Source organism: Rhamphochromis sp. 'chilingali', assembly GCF_963969265.1.
Source record: "Rhamphochromis sp. 'chilingali' genome assembly, chromosome: 10".
Lineage (NCBI taxonomy): Eukaryota > Metazoa > Chordata > Actinopteri > Cichliformes > Cichlidae > Rhamphochromis > Rhamphochromis sp. 'chilingali'.
Window position 1 is genome coordinate 29,283,346 of NC_137937.1, and position 21,692 is coordinate 29,305,037.

Here is a 21,692-nt window from a genome sequence, read left to right on the forward strand (position 1 = left end):
TTTTTTAAATTGTGCTGTTACTAGCTTTAGTCAGTTATCTGAAAATTTCTATTACAATCCGCCTTTTATTATCAACAATAAAAACTCCTGTTTTATGGAAACCGGTGAGGACAGACATTCTCGGGTCTGTCCTTTCATTGAAACCGCTGAGAGGTGAAATTATCTAAATTACATGAGTCTGACACCACACCCAAACCGCAGGAGTAAAAGCCCACTGGTTTCCTATTTTCAAAAGAAACGTCACCTGCACCTTTACCTGACAGTTATTACTCGTCCTGCTCGTCCTACCAGCGAACTATCGACTGAGATGGGGATCAGCAAACTGTCAGTGCTCCTGTCAATTATCGGTAAAGTGTGTGTGCTTTTCTTAATGTTGACGTCTTGAATATTATTTTTATTGTTTTATTATTATTATTATTTGAGTTTGACGCGTTGACAGTGAATGGCAGGTCTGTTCAGGTATGGATTGAATTTAAGTCATCTCAAGGAACCCGGAGCGATGATCCCCTTTAAATAGACGAAAAGCTCTTTCAAAGTTAAACTTAGCATCTACTGGAACGGAATGTTGAATTAAAAAAAATAACTAAATGCAGTTACTAATGGTTGTAGCCATGGGAACACTGTTTAACAGCGTCAGTGAGTGACTCCATACTGCAAGATTTCATTAAGGCTGATGTGAGCGTGTACCCATTTGCAGTCTGACTTTATCTGTATGTATTTTTAATTTGTAGTAGGCTACAAGTAGAGTACTTGCACTTTAGCTGATGTAGTTTGATATAGAGGGTAGCTAATTTAGTTAAATAAAAATGCAAGTTTGTAAGCTGGTCACCTGTTATGTGCAAATCATGAGTTCTGTTGTTTTTACTTTGAAATTAATTTTAATACATCTGTTAAGTACCATGTACCAGTACAATATGCTGCTATCCTTCTGGGTTTGACTGATTCTGATGGTGTTATAGATGTTAATAGCAGATAGCAGTTGAAAATTGAACAGAGTAAGGTCTATTAAAAGATAATAAGGTGATACGATGTTAAGTTATGTAAAATAACTTTCCATACTGATGATTACTTTCACTATTAAGACTTTAAGTACAAAGTCCACATACTATTTCTACTGCATCTTATTTATCATCTTAGATATGTCTTGGTGTAAGATGCAGTTAATATGAATGATTTCTTTATTCATACTCAAAGCTTGAAAGCATAATCACCGCAATATAACATTAAAATCTAGCATTTAAATAGTTTTAGTGTTGATCTTCAGATTTCCTTTGCTGCTAATATTTTGGCATTCTTACCAAACTGACTTTTAAACTGGTATTTGGCACTTGAGTCAAAAGCTGAGTTAACTCCAATTATAGTGTCTCTAAAACCCTTTTTTGGCACGCCCCAAATCAGCCAAAAATGTTTAAAAATTCAATAAAATTCACGTGATTTCCATTCCACTCAATTTTGGTCAGTTAATATCAGTAAAAAGGGATCCAGTGTGTATATGAAATCGTGGTAACTTAAATAATACGATCAAAACTCTTTTATTTCATTTGATTTACCTCAGTTTTTTTCCCCCTGCATGGCTATGCATGCCACACATGCAGTGGCTTTATGTCCCACTGGTGGGGCCCACAGTTCAAAAACCACTGGACTAAAAGTAATTACAGAAACCATCCAAAGTTTTTCAGACAAATGATACTCTGTGGCATCTGTAGAGCCTAAGGGAGGCTGAATTATTTTATGACAATTATTTTCACCTCAATTAATGTCTTGAGGTAGGCTGGTTGCTAGGAATGTGCAATTAGAGTGAGTCATTGGCTAATGATGTAAATGATCTGATTAATAGTGATTAATTAGTAATACGGGAAAGCTACTTCATCACTTCCACTGTACTTTACACCAGTCAACCATGTCAGAAACACCCAACAACCACCCTGAGCTCTCTAACTGAAAACAGAGAAAAATACCTCTGCAGCCATAACAACAGACAGGAACAGAAACCCAAAAAGGGAGCGATTTTATGGCGAGTATTACCAGATTCATAACCAGTCCTAACTAGACACATCTTGCATTCTGTTTGATGTGTTTTTGCATCCTGTCTGCTGGAATGTGGGCGGCTGCTAGTGCTGTCCATTATAAAGTTGTGCAGGCTAGTACAGGTATTTGATCCAAGTAACACAAGCTATACCTTCTTGTTATCACCTAAAACTGACAGGCATTCTCACAGTTTCTTTTATCCCCCTGCATATTTACAGTTTCTGAATTTTTCTTTAATGCTGGTGCTATGTAAATAAACTCATTCATCCCTTTTCTTAACCGTCTTCCTAAATCAGGTTTCAGGGCTGGAGCCTTTGCCAGCTTTCACTGTGTGAGAGGCTGGGTACACCCTGCAGAGAATGCTAAGCAAAACCAACAAAAACATGAATCATTTTGGGTTGTTGTGGAGTAATTAAAGGAACAGTCGTCCCTACATATAATTTAAAAAAAAATAAAATCATAAAACATATTGCTGACTGACTGTACATATCTTCTCTGCAAGTAAAAATAACATTTGCAGCTGTGAAAGTCTGTGTTTGCATGCAAAACTATATCATTCCCTGACAAACTGGATTAGGTTAAATATATAAGAACCTGGGCAGCACATTTTTAAAATGTCCATTTTCAAATGACTTTTTTGATTGTTTTACCTTCTCAAGGCCTCGCAAACGCTTAAATAAAAACACCTGAAAGTTGTTACCCTGTACAGGGGGTGGCATGTTCACCTTGAAGGTGCACAAAAAGTTTTTGACCAGCTATTCTTAAGGTTGTTAGAAATTAGAAAATGCTATTGGTCAGCATTCTTTAGGAAAAAACTCTTACAAAAGGGCTTGCGTAGCTCATTGTTCATATCAGACTTATATCCAGTGTGAATAACGAGGATTTGTTTTTATCTGACAGGTGTCATGATGATCTGGCCGTATGTACTCACCGAGAGTGCATCACCCAGAGTGCCGTCTGCAGATGGTGCTTCTTTGCCTGCAGGTATTCAGCTCTACAGCTGCTGTGAAGACATTTTATCAGCCTTTTTATAGCATAGTAAATCAGAAGATTTCAAAATTAAAATGAAACACTGAGCACCTGGAGTTGAAACAAAGTGGGGGCTATGAGGATGAGGTGTTATACAATTAGTCAGCTATTATTTTTTTTTTATTTTTAAATGTTTCCTTAAGTTACAATAAGGTGAATATATCTGCATCATTGACTGGTAGCACAATAAAACCACACAGATAAATGTTACTTTCTTTACACTTCATAGATAAAATGATTGATTAATGGCATTAACTGTCAATATTAACTGACAGATGCAGCCCCAAAATACTACTTATTTCATTTAATGTACAATTATTAATAGAAAGGATATAATGTTAGATATAATAACCTTCAGAAGCCCTTTACATTAAAAATAAGACAATGAAGTAAATTATTTAGATAAAACAAATGGAGGATATTTAAATCTAGTAAACAAATAAGCCACAGCTCAGGTAAAAAGTAACATCCACAGTACTTTTTACCTGAATGTACACCGATTCATGCAGGTCTTATTTTTAGGAAACGTTTCCAACGGCTTGTTGTTTGTTTCAGGCCAGGGAGAAAAGCAACAGCATGTGGTTAAGTGGTCGATGCAGAACTGTGAAAGCGCATATGACAACTACTGTTTGAACAACGGCCAGTGCATACTGCTCGTGGACATCAATGAACACCACTGCAAGTACGATCGTGTGTGTGTGTGTGTGTGTGTGTGTGTATGTGCAAGGGCCATGACAAATAATGGGAGGAATACCACTCAAACCAAAATTTACACACTAAAAAAAAGATAGTACTCCATGAGATGTGTCAATCATTGCTATCAGTCAGCATATCAGTAGTTGGATGGATGATTGAATGTTCAGGATGCATACTGTCATGTGGTGTAAAACCTAAAAGAACCAGGCCAAATCCAAACAAACAAATAACATAGTGCTGGATAAATGGAGCGATAAGAAAGAGAGCCCAAGCGCTGAGACAGCCAGTTCTTAAATGCTCCAGGTAGACTGACCAGGTGCTCTCAGTTACACGGATTAACCCCACCTACCAGGCACCTGCACACACACAGGGACAAACAGAAAAAGCAGCAGGCCATGGCAGAGGGCTGTCACATGTGGCTATGTGGGTGGGTAAGTGAATCTGTGCTACTTTGTCATCATGAGTAGTTATGCATGACTCGTCTGTTTGTGTTGCAGGTGTGAGACAGGCTTCATTGGTTCCAGGTGTGAGAAACTGGAACTTGTTTTGGGGCCAGAAGGTGAAAAGCAAATAATTATCATCATTTTCTTCATGATTCTGCTGATTATTGGATTGGCTGGAGCTCTGTACCTTTTCTGCAGATGGTAAGGCTTTGATATTGTCAAATGTTGCAGGGAAGGACTCAAGCGCAGACCGAAATGAGATATGAATAACAAAACAAGCCGTTTATTAAGGCAAGAAACGAGGGTACAAAATAATAGGGAATCGATGAAAACTAAACAATGACCTAAACTGGGTGAACTAAAACGAAACATACAAAACTCTAAACATAACGAACTGACAGGGATACCTGGAGCGGAGACATAGGAACAACGGAGCAGTACAACGGACAACCTGACAAAGAATGACTGAGAACACACAGACTAAATGGACACAGGAGGATAATGAGGGAAGTGGCAACACATGGGAACCCAGCTGACACATGAACATAATTACGTCACAGGGGGAGAGTAACTGAACATGATGAACACAGACACACCAGACCTCTTCACAATAAAACAGGAAACACAGTGAGATATAGACATGACAACCTGAACTGACAACATAAGCCACAGACATGAAATACATGAAAAGCAGGGGAGACTTAACATAGTGGGAACACGAGGGGTAAAATTAACTGGAAACAACTTGGCATGATAACGATGAACTTAGGAAACCTGAAGGCTACATAAACTAAACACAAAACGCTGGGTCAGCAGACCCAGGATCATGACAGATATGTGAATGTATGTGACTATACGTGTGGTTACTTAGTAGGCCTCAAACTAAAGCAATGAGATTTCTTACAAAAACTGAACGCTGAGAACAAAGAGGAGCCCAGAGCAGAAAAGAAACAGACTTTTGGCTCATGTGGATTATTTTAACATAAGCTGACCTCATTTGAAGCCATGTTGAATATGAGTTTTGACTGTTGCAGCAGTACATATGAAAAAGAAAATAATAACATTTTGTCTCCATGGAATATGTCAAAAGTAGGCTGCACATTAAGCTGCTAAAAGTCTACCACTAAAACTCTGAGGGTATTCGTGACACTACAGCTAAACCTACAGATCTACATTTTACTTTAAATATTGAAGTTCATGAAATAAAATCTTGCCCTCAGCATCCTGCTCCATGCACACGCACCAAACCACAAAGAACGGCTATGACCGAAATCCCATTTCAAGTTCCTCAACCTTCATTGTTGGTTATATTAAAGCATGAAATGGTGAAATGCTACATCACCGAGACAGGATTTGTGTATTTTGAAATAAAATCAATATGTGTTATTTTTGTAGGTATGAGAAGAATAATTTTCGACGTCAGCTGAAGCTGCAGGGTTACAAAGGAGACGAGATGGCTTAGAGCATTTCACGCTCTCTTGCAACATCCACTGCTGGAAAAGACAAATCAAGATTTCTCCCAGTTTTCTAAATGAAAATTTCAACATATCAAGAACATCCTGGCAGTTCAGTGGCTAGCTTAGTAAATTATTCCTGCCTCCTTTACACTGTACGTCACGTGGCTTTATCAAGCAGGCAGATCACCACAAAGAGGTTATAATGGTCAGCTTTGTGTGCGGTGGGATTGTTTTCCAGCTGCACTGGTTCTAAAGTTGCGGCACCTGTTACACTCAGTTTGAAAAGATGAATAGTTAGGCACACAAAAACAGTTTCTGTGGGTGACTCCGCCCACACGATACTGAAAAATTAATGGAAAATAAACAATTGTGAAGCGGTAACTATAGTAACTTGTAATGCAACAAAAAAAAAAAAATGTTGCTCCGAATTTGCTGATAACTAGCAGAATTGATCATAATCAATATAATAATGTAGTTTCCTCACTTTGGGATTTCTGTTTTTTGCTAGAATGCAAGTCTAATTTTAGAATATCAAAGGCTTTTCTGTGGTTCAGTGAGGCTGCGTTATCTTTTGAATCAACCCACTCTCAGATCCTAAAATAGAACTGGTTAAAGATGTTTTGTTTGTCTTCCAGTCCTGTCTACTCTGACTTAACATCCTAAAAAACAGATTAGGACTGTTTACACTGTGGTTTGAACTTTGCCTTTAATTTATGCTTGTGCCTAGCTTTTAGCTTTTATTAGATATCATTTTTTTGTCTTGCACAAAATCAAAATGGCCACTATTACTATTATGATGATGTCACTTTAAATTGGCCAATGAGTGTAAAGTTTTGAGCTTTAACGCTTGAAACTTTGTGTAGTGTGGAGGTTTCCTCATTCTTATAAGTTCAGTTGGCAATGTTTATATACTCTACAACCTCTGTCTGTGTTTGAAGCTACAAAGTATTTATTTTTTTTACTTTTACTTGTTTTTTTTTTATTCTTGTATCTTTCAATGTCTTCACTCATTCTTCAGGTGATAAGGCTGCAGCGGTGAGGCTTCAAATTCTTCTCAAGCCTTCCTGCAGTCTTCACATTTTTCTTACATGTCATCAATATCTCTCTTTAATATATATATATTGATATGTATTGTTTTTTTTAATTTATTTAACTTTTTTTCCCCAATTTTTTTGTCCTTTACATTTTATACACATGTAAGAATACTTCTTGCTGTACAGTTTGCAAAATAATCTTTCTTGGGCAGTGTTATCTGGACTTGTACCAGGGGAAACATTGCTGTGCTGATGGTGATGCTGGCTTTTGCACTGCTGCTTCCTTCTGCGGGTTTGCCACAGAAATGCTTTGCAAATGGAAACCAGGTGGTAAGAGCCTTGGTTCTTCTGATAAAACTCTGAGAACGCCATCTCCAAAAAGCTTTCCTTTGAATTGTTCTTCATTTGAGTCTAATAAAAGACTGACAAATGACTACAAGTTACGTGTACTGTGTGCATCCAAACCATCCCTATTAAACCCAAATAAATATGCATGTCTGTGGTCATCATCTGACCTACCGAGTGCAGTGTCAGATGTCAAGTTAATCAGTAGCTTCATTTTACACTCAACCTGAGCCAATGATCCATTTTAACACCTCGCCTGGATCCGCTTTACATGTTCTGTATACCAATGAACAGCGACGATGACACGTAAACATTAACTCACCTGCAGCTGCTGCTCTGTTAAGACATACTTAAAAACACATTAGCATGCGCTTACACACGCGATGACCCACAAACACACCCACTCTGTGGTGGCCATTTTGTTCTAAACATAAAACCCGTGGATAAAGATATTCGAAATTCAGGAACTGCTGCTCTAATCCCTGCACTGTGCTATTACTTATTATTGCATAAGTAATAGTAGGCTACTCATGCAGTGAGTAATACAGTGGGGGAAGCCCCACTAAGCTGCATCTTCGTGTGTTCTTTAACAAACAAGTCTCATGTCTATCACGTATGCGTTTGTTTTGCTTCTCAAGTCAGGTTTGTGTTTTAGTTTCTGTTATATTTGTATTATTCGCTGTCATTTATTCTCAAAGAGTCGCTTTCTAGATGGAAATACAGACTATTAAGGCTCCAGATTGAAAGTCCACATACATCATTTAAGGGCACTCAGCGGAGAGACATAATTAAGGTGAAATTGATAGTTTTCAGGAAGATGCTGGAGTTGCTTTTCTGCCATTAATACTAGTTGGTAAAGTTGCAAGAATTCATCTTCAAGGCAATAAATTTAAGAAGCCGATCTAAATAAACTGAGAACTGAATCAGCTACAAAAGGCACCATGTAGACAACAGTGTACATATACATTAAAAAACTTTAAGCTAATACTTCACATGGGAAATTATGCTTTTAACGGAAAAGTAGAGATTCAATATCGGCAGCTAGTAACATTGTAACAGTGTTGTGAAGATGCACAAAGACATCTAATTGTATTTTTGTGTTCAAGTTTTCATCCTGCGTGCCTTTAGCTTGACAGCAGTGTGTTTACTGTGGGTGGCTGTTATGAGGTGCTTCTCTCCTGGCTTGTGTCAGACTTTCCACACATCCATATCTCATATCCTCAATGTCATTACACATATCCAAACAATTCCATTGCATGTTTATCCTCAACAAAACGTGCCAGGAGCTCCAAGTCATTGTTACGGAATGAGATGGAGTAGTTCCCTGCATTCCTAGCAGGTTTGTGTTTGATTCCACTAGTGTATGACTGATGGGACAACCTGTATCTGCAGACACAACAACATAAACAACACACCCTTGTGTGCAGCTTCCCCACCCAAGCCTTAAGGTCTCCTCTTAGTTACAGTGTACAGAAATAGTAACACTGAGTATAATTTGATAAAACACACACATAATAATTCAGACAGAACCACAACCCGCCGAACAAAACGAAACAACAATAAAACAGAGAACGCTCATTGTCATAGGCAAATAAATAAAAACAGGTAACAAGTAATACACACTTAAAAAGATTATATTAAAAAAGTATCTTATATCTCAGAAAATAAGACACATTCAGAGGTGTATTTTCTAGAAGCCAGCCACAATTCCCATTTCATGACCCATTTGCCCATATATGTTTATGAAACCACTTACCGAAACAAACACTCATAGATACTCTTTTTATGACCCCTTATTGCTCTCACTGTAATGTAGCATTTTTTTATGTTATTTTTTATCTTTGTACCTTGACTAAAGTGTAGCTATGACTCGATTACAGAAAAAGGTGTGTATAGTTGCTGTCAATTAAGAACCCAGTAACTTTACTTTTGTGGTTTGCTTATGATTTTGTCTATCTAAGATTAGTCAACACTTTGGCCATTCAATAAATGACACATGATGGCCTAGAAAGTTGTTTTCAAGTTAATGTTGAAAAGCTTTATAATATCCTGGTATGTGTCTCTATCACTACAGAAGGTATAACTAAGGCCATATAAAGGCAGCCCTGCGGAAGTAATAAAAGTTACCAAACAGGTGATAAAAAGCCAAGAGCTTGGTGACCCAGTGTCGCCCACAATTATTATTCCCACCAGAACGTGAGGTGCAAAATGTATTGCCTGGGGCAGATGAATTAGTAGACACACATGAATAAGCCACACACACACAAGCACAATGCGTTTTTTACTCTCTCTCCTGTGCTCTCTCTTTGCTCTCTCTTTGCCTCATGCACACACACTCACAAGTGCACACACACACCCATCTGTTTCCTTCAAGTTGAGAAGCAGGCGTTGGTCTATAAAAGCTGCACCCAGTGGAGGTGAAGAAAGCAAAGCACACTCTTGATCAGCGGGGGACAAAGACACACTTCGACACCTACTTACACACACGTTAGTGCAGGACTATCATACACAAAACACTTGCTTCCTGGGATATGAACCCTCTCATCCTCACCTGTTTCCTGTGCTTCGGTAAGTCTGAACTTGTACTTAAAAGTGTCTGTGTGTTTGTGTGTGCGGAGATAGTTTAAATGACTGAAATGAAAAGAGAAATGCAAGTGGCATGACAGAAAGGCATGGGTCAGGGGAGAAAACTTGTATCCACAGGCGAGGACTTGTCAGAGAGGAGAGAGGTATTTGAGTTTTTTTTTGTTTTTTTTTGTCAGAGACGCTTCTAGAGACCAAACTATTACCAGACATTGTGCAGGAGACACACCAGACACACAGAAAGGTCATCATATTTTGAATACTTCATTATCCTTTCACTGAATCCTATTCATCACTGGTGCAATACAGTCCTCAATGTGGACTGGTTGTACTGGTTTAAGATTGTTCCCAGCAGAGGAAGGTGAAATAATGAGTCAGAGGTAAAGCTATATGAGCACAATTTCTAAAGAAAGTAACTCACACAAAGTTCATGGTAAGAAAAAAAAAGGAAAGAATGAAAAAAAATGACTGCCAAGACTGATTTCTAAAATAGTTTATCAGCAGATCGGCAACTATTCACGTCTTTTTTCTATTTATAGCTCTGAAAGAGTGTTTTTCACAATCCAAGATGTTGATCTGGATCAAAAGAAGTAAACTTTGATTTAATTGTGTATTTCTATGTAGATTTAATGTCTTATTCATTTTTGTTGGCTTTTTTTTGTAGTCTGCAGTGCTCTAAGTGCTCAGGGATCTACAACCACACAGTCAGGTGACCAAGTTGGAGTGACTGTCGACCTGGCCTCAGGGGAAGGCCTCCAGAATTTGCACAGCGATGATGATGAGTTGGAAGAGGACGGGATTTCAGGAGGAGATGATGAAAATGTCAGCTTCCTTGGTACAAGGGAATCTTTTATCTGAGTATATAACTGTGTGATTTGTATATGTTTCTTTTAAGAAAGATGAGTATATAAAATTGTATGAAAGTGAAGTTCTCTTGACTTTAACAGCTTCAATTGATTAAAAAAAATGTTTTCAGCCTTTAAGTCTAGGGAGTTAAAATGGCACCCTAAACAACTGCGGATGCTTCCTTTCCTCCTACAGACTTGCATCCCACCAGAGATGAGAAGAAGAAAAGGAAGGTCAAAGGCAAGAGGAGGAACAAACACAAGGGCAAAAGCACAACTCCTTTCAACCCCGAGCACATGGTCTTCACTAGTGGACACACATCCACTCTCAGGACCAATGAGGATCCCTGCAACACCTCCCACCTGGGCTACTGCATTCATGGATACTGCAAGCACATAGACGGCCTGCATGAACCAGTTTGTATGTAAGTACAATCCTGGCCCCATTGTATTTTTGCATGAGAAAATATGAGCTCTATGGTTGATACAAGCATGTGGCCTTCACTGAATCAGAACTAAATCATGTTTGGGATCATTTGCAATCATCAAAATGAATGATGTAGACACAAAACCCCCAAAACAATTATACTGTTAAAACCACTGCCTCACCTGAATGTGACTAATAGGCAGGTTCAGACAGATTCAAGTTATTGGAACAACTTGAAAAAATCATTCAAACACTCATCAATATCTGATATAAAAGCCTCTTCATTGAGTCATCACACTGATTTCTTAACTCTTTTTTTCTGCAGATGTATGAAGGGTTATGATGGAGAGCGCTGTGGGATCCAGACTCTGGGGACAGTGAAAAATGAGCCCACCGAGACCAACAATGCTGAGCTGGTGCAGACGGTCTTAGTGGTCATCGCCGTGGTTCTTTCAGTCATCAGTTGTACCGCCATACTGCTTATGACCTGTGCTTAGTGAGTTTGAAACTGTCACACAGCCAAACACACAAAAAGAAACACAACAAGACACACTATCTGGTGGTAAGGCTGTAGCAACCAAAGCATTCGTTTCTGGCTGAAGGATTTTAAAGTAAATGGATAAAATTCCAAACATGAAAAAATTAGTGGTAACATAATACATATATCAGAATATGCCAGTTGTTACATATGTTATATATAACAACATTTTAAAAGAAAAGAAAAGCCTCTAATTTGGCCTTAATTAATGATGCCAAAATTTAAAATTTAGCCCTCATTTAACTTTTGTCTTTTCCTAGATATAGATAGGTCTGGGTTAACCGAGTATTGTATTGTATTAGTATGAGTAACCCATCTTCAATTCACTGATGAACTCTTAATAGTAAACTTAAATCTTTCTTTTGTTCCCAGTTGTAAAAGCAGTCAAAATACAACTTTACAACTTGAAAGAAAATCCTCATAGTGGGATTTTTTTTACAGCAATAAACCCACCATTGTTCACTGAGGAGAATGAGGCGCAGAAAAAACAAAATGTAATGTCCCCACAAACTCATCACTATCAGACCCCAATATACCTGCTATCAGTGTGACCAGCTTCACCAAAGCTGGAACAACATTAAGACAAAGCCTGATTGTGGTGATTTTGTGAAAAAGTAATCTTCTTCTTTTTTACATTTAAAGTATTGTAGAGAATATTATCCAATAAACCATCCACACCCCATGAATCCCAACAGAACAAAGGTTACGCTTCCAAGATCCAGGCCAGAAACACTTCCTGGCATATGACCACACTGACACATCAAAAAGTACATTAACACACCCGAACACACCCAGACTTTAGAGTTATTGCTCACCACTTTGCCAAGATCAACTCAAATGACTTCTACAGCTCTAATGGTCATTCCTGTTCCTACAGCACCATCAACGGCGTCACCTCACTGTTGTTTTATCAGAAAGACTGTAAGGTCTTTTGTATTACTCGTACTTTTTTTGAATCTTGAATTCCTATGACAAGCAATTTATTACATAATCACAGTTTCTTATCAATATGTAATGAAATCAAAGGTATTATTTGAATTGTGGACAGAGTCAATAGTCCATGATGGTGCAAATAAAACAAGCAGACATGCAATTAAAGCTTTACAGCCACGGTTAGTTATAACTACTCAGTTGGAGAAAACGAGAGAAAGTAGGACTTATTTCTGTGAGTCTGAAACTTAAATAGTCATATGCTTTTTATGTGCACAGCCAATAGAAATGACAGTGAAAATGTCACCATAAAATGTATTTATCTCTATCAGACCATTACCATGTAGCTGGCACTGCAGTCCTGGTTTTCAAAATAGCTGATTCTTTCACTTATCTGAGCTGTTTGGGCTTTTGATACTAATGTTAATGTCTTGTGTAGTTACAGGTCACATAAAAACTTCCTGGCTTCCTACCTTGGAACCGTGTCAGAGCAGGAGAAGCTTCAGAAACACCCTGGTGACGTTGTCGTTTGAGGGCGTTAAGTTACAATGAGGTAGGTGCTCCTGAGGTTTTGACCTCCTTATGTGCAAACCAACACGTACTCACTGTACTTATTTTTTATACAACTCAGTGTTTATTGCACAATATAAAGCATCAAATTATCAGAAAAAGCAGTGCTACTTCCAAGTACTGCACTGTGTTCAGACCAGCAAGATCATGGAAACGTTTTATTTCAGACGGAGTTTGTAAACATATCGTTTAGTCATCACCTTACATGAGTGTTTTGAGTCACCCAACCCTGACCTCGAATAACCCATAAAAAATAAGAATAAAGATATAAAACAATACATACCATGAAAATGACAACTACGACCTTTACCAAGCTGGATAATGTGTCAGTGCTGTTGCAGTAATGCCATCAGTGCAGCAACATTGATATAATCTTCTCGTATTTCTGGCGCTGTATGGTTTCGTGATGTATTTTTCACCTATGGTCTTGCTTAACTCCTTAGAGGAGTGTGTCTAGCCACTGATCACATGAGTCTAAGCCAAACAGGAAGGAGTGGGCTCACTGAATGACAGGAGCGCACGTACGACTGTTGTTGTTGTTGAATACATGCATCATGCAGATCAAGAGAGATCCCTACTAGAGGTATTAGTCGGGATTAGTGAGGGGTGTCTCCACTTGTTCCATCAATGAAGTGAATAGCAGCGTAAAGAGAAACCACACGTTCATTTGTACACATTCATCTTTGTGTCCTGAACAATAAGAGTATTGACATACTGACTTTGCACGTGATGACCTATAAAGAGATAATTACTCATTAAATCTTACTGAGCAGCACATGCAAACATGCATGATGACTTTACATGTTTGGAAACAAAACACTTTAGTTTCAAGATATACACAGTGTGGACATGCCGTATTCTCTTCATAAGCTTTTTATTGTGGCAATTTAGGAATTGCTGAAATACGGGATTTCTGTTACACTGCCACAATGAAGCATGAATGAATGATGACAAAAATGAGTGACTAGAATGAGGGAAAGTAATTAAAAGGGACAGTAATCTGTCCAGATTATTTAACCCTGTTTATTTGCGGTTAAAAAAATATTTTTATTACTCTTTATTTGTCTTTAAAACCCCAAATGACATAAAAATCTACAGAAATTAAAATAAAACATATCTGCATCGTTATATTACTCAGTCATAGCAAAATCACCACAAAGTGCAATATCAGAATTGTAGAGTTTTGCTTTACATAGCTAAAAAAGGATTGTATGTAAGTTTCAAAATGAAACTATTGCATAGATTTCTACTAAAACATTAATTTATGTATTTTTTGACCTTGCATTTTTGTCTTTCCACAGCAATGCTAAACAGTTCAAAGAACTTGGCTCTGACCACCCGAGAGATGAGTGAATAGATGGCTTCAATAGATGCTGTGTAAAAACACTGTCCAGAATTTATTAGAATGTAATTTATTTAGTATGATTATTTATTGTTAACAACTATATACGTATCTGTATGTTGGACTACTATTATAATATCTTTTATCTGTGAATGCTGAGGATGCAGCCTTTTGATGTTCTCTAGTTTTGGTTTTATTTATTGTACTGCTTTTGTTATAGGTCAGAAAACACTCTTCATTTCACTCTGGAAAAGGGATGGAATATGATCACCAATAAAATGTCTCAGTGTTATGTGAAAATGATATTTGTTCGCTCATTTCTGCCTTAGATTTATATTTACATTCCTACCTCTGCAAGCATCCAGAGTCTCAGCAGCTTGTTTACATGAACAAGGGAGTCTTGTGGACAAAGTAGATAAGAATAAGCATGAAAGTACTTTTCCAAAAACTGACATCATCAAGGTAATCAGACACACATGAGGGCAATACAAAAGTAGGAGAGACTGGAGAGTTGCCTTTGGTATGTGTTTGTGCTACAAGCTCAGATTTACCATTTCAGTGGTAAATCTTGTAAGACCAACATATTTTTAATATATAAAACGAAACATATCAAATATAACCTTATTTCACTACACCTACAAGCATATGAAGCATTTCCTTTGCAAAATTTACAACTGTGAGAGAACTTTTGAATGAATGTTGAACGTGCTCGTGCACTGTCTAACTGATAAAAAGAAACAGGGGTGCGTCTAGTCTGAGCTATTTTTAGAGTGCTTGGGTAATTTAAAAGTCTCTCACAACACAAATGTAGGGAAAAAAAAACAAAAAAAAAAACATAATTATATGGTTCAGGACAAAGAAGACTAAAGCACATTGCGTAAAGAAAGACCAACTGTTTCACAGGCAGATTTGGCTGCAGTCACAATGCATTCATGTCAAAAGGACAAATGTTACACAAACTTATCTGGATAAGCAGAAAGTCGCTGGAGTTCATGCTTTATACTCAGCTTTAAAAAAAAAGAGAGAGTGTTAGTAATGATGACATTTTCAATTCAATCTCATCACTATAGTGACACCAGGTTACAGTGGTTACATATCATTTTTCCAGAAGCAAGCGAGTCTGATCACTCGCTCACTCGCCATCTAAATTAGACAATGAAATCTCAGGCAAAGGTTCAATGTCGTGAGAGTTTTTATTTAAACCTGAACCAAACAAAAAAAGTTACAAATTATAGTAAGACGAAGTACAAAAGAGAAAAATATTAGACACATTAGTATGTGACAAGTTGCTGTGAGAGTGTGTTGAGTTTGAACGTATGAATCTTGCGTCACTTGATTTGTTAGACAAAAACTATTTGTGGCATTGCTTTTTGAGATCACAATATCTGCAGCCCCATTAGGTTTTCCCCTATCTTAAAACATAGACTTCGTTTAGATTAAAACTACATACCTGTAAAGTTTTAGAACTAGATTTTGTAGTTTTTGTGGAACTTTGTTGACAAAATCTGCCCACAGACTGACAGAACTGATGTAATCACAGACCTAGCCCTGGGTGGCTGTCAGGGTTGAGACAGTGCAGGGTAAAGACTGTGCATTGAGTGGAAGATTTATGTTGTCACATTCAGCTCTGTTGGGTAATGTCTAAAAATGTTCTTGGCCATACAGCATGTATGAAAATGATTATACATTATACAACCTCAGTATGCAAAGCCCTTTTTGTGGGAGTTACCACTACAGTAGGTGTCTCCTGCAGGATGGCATTTTTCTGTGATGACATAAATACACACAAAGGCCGACAAAATGAAAAAGATAACAGGGCCATCATGGCAGGTAAATACTGCTCAAAAACATTAAAGGAATTCCAACTGGGCTCCACCTTGAGTGTCAGTGGCTACAGGGTGTTAGGTGACGGCTGTGTGCAAACAGGAATAGGACCCAAGATGCAGACTCCGGAGACAAACTTAAACCAAAACAGCTTTAATGCTGAACGCAAACATAACATAACTGGGAAAAACTGAAAATAAACTAACACCGGTGGACTGGAAAAACACACAGCAAAATAAACGGTAGATCACGACACAGACACAGAGAAACACAGGGCTTAAATACACAGAGGGAGCAATCAGGGAATGAGTAACAGGAGGGAAACACAGCTGGGACAAATCAGAACTGACGAGACCAAAGAAGCGTAAACTGAACACACTGAGATAAGACAGAGACCTTCAAAGTAAAACAGGAAACACATAACACAGACTCACATGCAGGCACTACAGAGGGAACAGAGACGTGGGACCAGGGCAGACACAAACACTGACTGGATGTGGGGATACAGCAGACAGGGAAGACAGCAACTATGGAACACAGACAGAAAACCAGAACACTAAAACTCTAACCAACCCCACCCAGAGAACCTAAACTAAGAATGATCCTAAAACCCATAAAGCAAAGCTAGAATATAATGAAATAACAAAATCAAAGAACCAAAAACACAAAACACTGGGTCAACGACCCAGGGACCCTAACACAGGGCCCTGTAGAAGACATTAGCCACCTTCATGAAGTCTGTTTTCTGGTTATTTGGTCAGAGAAATTCTTAACAGTGGCCATTGGCATGTATTAATATGCCATCCTGGAGGAGCTGGACTACCTGTGCAACATCTGTAGGGTCCAGGTATTGCCTCATTCTACCAGTAGTGACACTGATCGTAGCCAAAAACAGTGAGAAAAGAGGAAGAGGGAAAAATGTCAGTGGCCTCCACCTGTAAAACTACTCCTGTCTTGGCATTGTCTCATTGTTGCCCCTCTAGCTCACCTGTTGTTAACTGATCACATCAATATCCCAGAAGTTTGAATGACTTAATACTATACTTTGATCAAAAAGCGCTATTTTTTTAAGCTGCATATAACTTATTTATGCACCAGATAATAAACCTTGATGAAGGGAGTCATAAAAATATCACAACTTAAACTGAATGAGGAACTGGTGTGTACAGAGGCCAGTGTCCTATTGGCTGACCTACTCTGGTAATCCTTGTTGGTCAGACCACATCCATCTTTGGAACTTTGCCATTTGAGCTCAATTTTCCATCTGCAAAATTCTTACTGCGCTTGTGTGAAATTAATGATCAGTAAGCAAATATCATATAGACCAGTGGTTCCCAAACTTTGTTTTACAAGAAAAATCTTTGCGCCCCACCACCACCACCTAACACCCCCCACACAAACACAAACACATCCTCCAACCACAGACACCCATATTTTGTTTTAAAACTCCATTGCGGTTAATTTCACACCTCAAACATTCAGTAAACACAAATAAAAGTAAACTGCAATAAATTACAGGTAGTAATAAAATACACGACTAACTCTTTTACACTATGTCCACACCTACACAGGTATTTTTGAAGATATGCTTCACCATATTTTCTAGTCTTTGGCTTGGAAGGAAGTTGGTTTGGAAACATATTTGGCGATGCTTCATCTCCTGCTTTGCGTTTGTGTGGGAGCCCCGTCAAAACCTGTCCATTATGCTAGCAGTGTCCAAGCATTCTTTTTTTTTTCTTTTTTCTCATACCGCGCCCCCACTGCAATGGCTCTGCGCCCCCCTTGGGGGTGGGCCCCACACTTTGGGAACCTCTGATATAGACTATAATATAGACAGTGAGTTTAGTATGTCTGACGTTTGCATTCTAATGTGTTGCTTTCTCATTATAATTCGTTTTACAGATGGAAACTGTCAAGGAATCAGAGGAAGGAAAAAACAGAAAGTCCATGTGGCGGGGTGTCAGTTGCAAACACACAAGAACATGCGATTATAACAAAGTTAGTTTACATTTTGTGTTAGAACATTTTTTCTTTGTCAAAATTTGTAGCTTTTTTATGCCATATTATAGACGGACTTTAAATAACTTTTTACTGTTACTTAATTCTGGTACTTGTCAGCAGCTTCAGTGTTACATTGTGTTACACTTATATACAGGTGGCAAAAGTACAGGTATTCTGTACCTAAGTAGAACTACAGATTTGTGTTAAAATACTCTGGTAAAAGATAAAATACCGATTCAACTTATTTACTCATGTAAGAGTGAAAAAGTAAAGCCTCTGAAAATGTACTTAAAGCAAGAAAGTGAAACGTAGCTTTTTTGAGGATGTTTCTATCAGCTATTTTTGGCAAAGTGAACTGAAAAACATGCTATATTAAAATAATAACATCATATAAATAATTTTGAAGTTATGTTTGAGTAATTTTTAATTCTAGTTTATTTACCCTGTTATGTAGATTATGAGTTGATACAAATACAGAGAATCAAGAACACCAAAGCCACTGTGCACCACTACATTACTGGTAAATTTACCAAAATATGGAAAAATAACCTGTTTATACTGCACTAAATTTCATGCAACCTTTATATAACGCAAAGTTAGTACGCTTCAGTTTGTTTTGCAATATGTTTCACGATCTGAAAAATCAAACCTTCACATCACGTACAGATCCAATGTCTGATTTAAGAAAAAAATCAAACAAAGCAACAGAACATCCTTTACATCTTTGTAGGAGGGCACAGGTTTTAAAACGGACTTTAGTCATCTTATCTTTGGGCCATTGCGTCAAAGCACATTTGTTTGCACTTTAACTCAGAGATAAAGATGCTGAATCACCTCCTGAGATATACGAGCTTCCAGTTTCAGTTATAAAACAAGGCTTCACTCTATGCCTGCAGTGTTGCGTCACAAGTGAGAAAAGGCAAGGCAAGGCTCCTCCAACTTGGACATGTACCCAACTCTAGGTAAACATTTACTCTGATTTTATGTGTGTGGATGTGTGTGTATGAGACAGAGAGAGACAGTGATAGGGAGGGCTATTTAAAGGGGCAGGGATAGCTCAGTAGGTAAAGTGGTCGCCCCATGATCGGAAGGTCGGCGGTTCGAATCCACTTAACGGCTACCCTGAGGTACCCCTGAGCAAGGTACCGTCCCTACACACTGCTCCCCGGGCGCCTGCTTAGTGGGCTGCCCACTGCTTCACTGAGTGAATGGGTCAAATGCAGAGAAAAACAAGTAATTTCCCCATGGGGATCAATAAAGTATCCATTATTATTATTATTATAAACATGACAAAGACTTGCGTAAACACTGACAAGATAAGTTTGTATGGGTGTGGCAAACTTTGATAGTTTCACCCACATCGAGGTGGGCCTGTGAGCTTTTGTGGGTGCCCATGGAAACAGAGTAAACACAAAAGCAGGTGTCTGGTCAGTTTAATTCACCAAGAGCTCAAATAAAAGACATGATGGAATTTGATAGGTGTGGTATGTTTTCCCCCTTCACCTGTAAAGAAACAGGACTGATGCCAAGGTAAGTAGATTTTATCTCTTGTTTTTAATTTCTTACACAGACTTGCGTTTCAGGTAACGTTTTAGTCAACTGAAAAAAACAAAAAACCAAACGGATCAAATGAAATAATAATGACTGTGTTTTAACACAATACAGAGATTATATTTTGAACCTTAGTTTTGTGAATGTGTCCACATTCTTTAGCACACCCAGCACAAATAAAAATTGTTGAATGTGTACTGATAAGATATTGTAAACTAACTTAAGCCTAATAAACTAGATAACATGAAATAAAGTAAATAAAAATAATAATTAAAAAATGTGGCCATAGTACTAATCCTTTCCTCTTGGAAAGATTATGCTTAAAATTTGCAGGTAGTTTTAAAATCTATCTATAAGTAATTCCCTGCAAATTTTATGATGCTGCCAAGGGTGTAGATTTGGTTTTGGCATTGGTGGGGACGGATGATTCAACCGCCGAACCCTGCCCTGTTTCTTTTTTTTTTCCTTTTTGTCTTTGCTTCTTGATAAAAAAAAGGAGAAATTTACTTGCCTACATATGCTATTCTACATGCTTTTAAACCATTTAAAATTACAATTCATAGTTTTAAATGTGAATTATATAATGTTAAATTACTATTAAACAAATGACTGACTAAAGTATTTTAGGCTTTAGTTTACTTCAGCCATATTCCATATAAATCAGGTTTCATACAAAAATAAAAATAGCTTCAAATACAGTTATGACAATAAAAGAATATGACTTTAAGGACTTAACAACATTTAGTAATAATTACATAATGTTTTTAATACTTTCTTATATCCAGGTTCTTCCTTTTTGCTGCCATCCTCCTCTCCTCCTTGCAGGTCCTTGCAGCGCAGGCTTGCCGCTGCTAAAAGTAAACAGAGCTCCCTGAAAGGCACAGCCAATCACATTGGCCATATTTGTCGCATGACGTAGGACTCCAGTAGAGAACGTAATTTAACTCTTTCTGCACCGCTGGGTGAATGAGTTGACAGATCATTTTTCTTTCTGCCAAATCAAGTAAAGAGAACCACCCACTGAAAGTAGCTTTTATCTCTACTCGTGATCCCAGAATACACTCCACTTAGGAGCAAAATACAAGCCACCACAAAGGCGTGCAAAAGTGTCCTTGCGGGTATGAGACAAGGTTTGAACTAAGTTGGCTAAGTGCACACATCAAATGTTTTCTTCTGTGTACATCACTGTGTTGGCAATGTTACTGTTGACAAACATGTCCAGGCCTAGCCTTGGATGACAAAGGAAATTAGAAGTGACACAACTTTCAGACCTGGCAACCAAACCTTTTATAGCACAACTAGAGCCACCCCAAAAATAGCCATCAGAAAGGTATAGTGATCTTTAAAAAGAAGATCAAGGGGCTTTACTTGCCTTGGCAAATATTCAGTTTTATTTCTATAGCACTAAATCACAACAGTAGTTGCCTCAAGGTGCTTTACCTGTTGATGTAAAGACCCTACAGTAATAAAAAGAAAACTTCAACAATCAAAAAAACCTCTTTGAGAAGGCACTTGGCAACAGTGAGAAGGAAAAACTCCCTTTTAACAGGAAGAAGCCTCTGGCAGAACCAGGCTCAGAAAGGCCATCTGCTACGTCTGGTTGTGAGTGAGGGGAGGAAGATGGGATAAGTCTGGCAGGGCAGGCAAAACATCACAAGACCAACAAGTGTTCAGCTGGTGGTGTGCTCACCTATTTGGTAAAGGTGAGAGAGTTAAAGGGCTTCACAGAAAGGAGCTAGCATCCTTGTGATAACTACAGCCACACCTTCACAGTGCTAGAGCATAATGTAAGGTGTGCGGTTAGAGCTGTCACCCTCCTGCATGGAGTGAGAGGATGGGTACTGAAAGAATGTGAAAATCAGCTTACTGAGGCCTTCAAAAAGACATGAAAATCAGAAACTCCTTGGCTGTGCACTGCTGTTTTTGGAGGAACTTTTCAGTTTTTCCTGTCCCAGCAGAGCTGCCAATATCATGAAAGAACGTGCAAACCCAGACACGACCTGTCAAAGCTGCTGCTCTCTGGAAGACAATTCATGCTCATGAACAGAT

At 38.2% G+C, this 21,692-nt stretch overlaps 2 protein-coding genes across 2 annotated transcripts; both read left to right on the forward strand.

Annotated features, from left to right (window-relative positions):
• The first annotated feature begins 198 nt into the window (after positions 1 to 198).
• Positions 199 to 7,168, forward strand: LOC308404951 (proepiregulin-like). Its single transcript, XM_080895276.1, has 5 exons — positions 199 to 347; positions 2,929 to 3,012; positions 3,613 to 3,739; positions 4,251 to 4,397; positions 5,592 to 7,168. The coding sequence occupies exons 1-5, from the start codon at positions 308 to 310 to the stop codon at positions 5,656 to 5,658; spliced, it is 465 nt and encodes a 154-aa protein (XP_080751402.1). The 5' UTR covers positions 199 to 307; the 3' UTR covers positions 5,659 to 7,168.
• Positions 7,169 to 9,202: 2,034 nt separating this feature from the next.
• On the forward strand, positions 9,203 to 14,550 carry areg (amphiregulin). The gene is made up of 6 exons (XM_080895275.1): positions 9,203 to 9,600; positions 10,280 to 10,450; positions 10,657 to 10,885; positions 11,213 to 11,383; positions 12,795 to 12,908; positions 14,227 to 14,550. The coding sequence occupies exons 1-5, from the start codon at positions 9,564 to 9,566 to the stop codon at positions 12,886 to 12,888; spliced, it is 702 nt and encodes a 233-aa protein (XP_080751401.1). The 5' UTR covers positions 9,203 to 9,563; the 3' UTR covers positions 12,889 to 12,908; positions 14,227 to 14,550.
• The last annotated feature ends 7,142 nt before the right edge of the window (positions 14,551 to 21,692 follow it).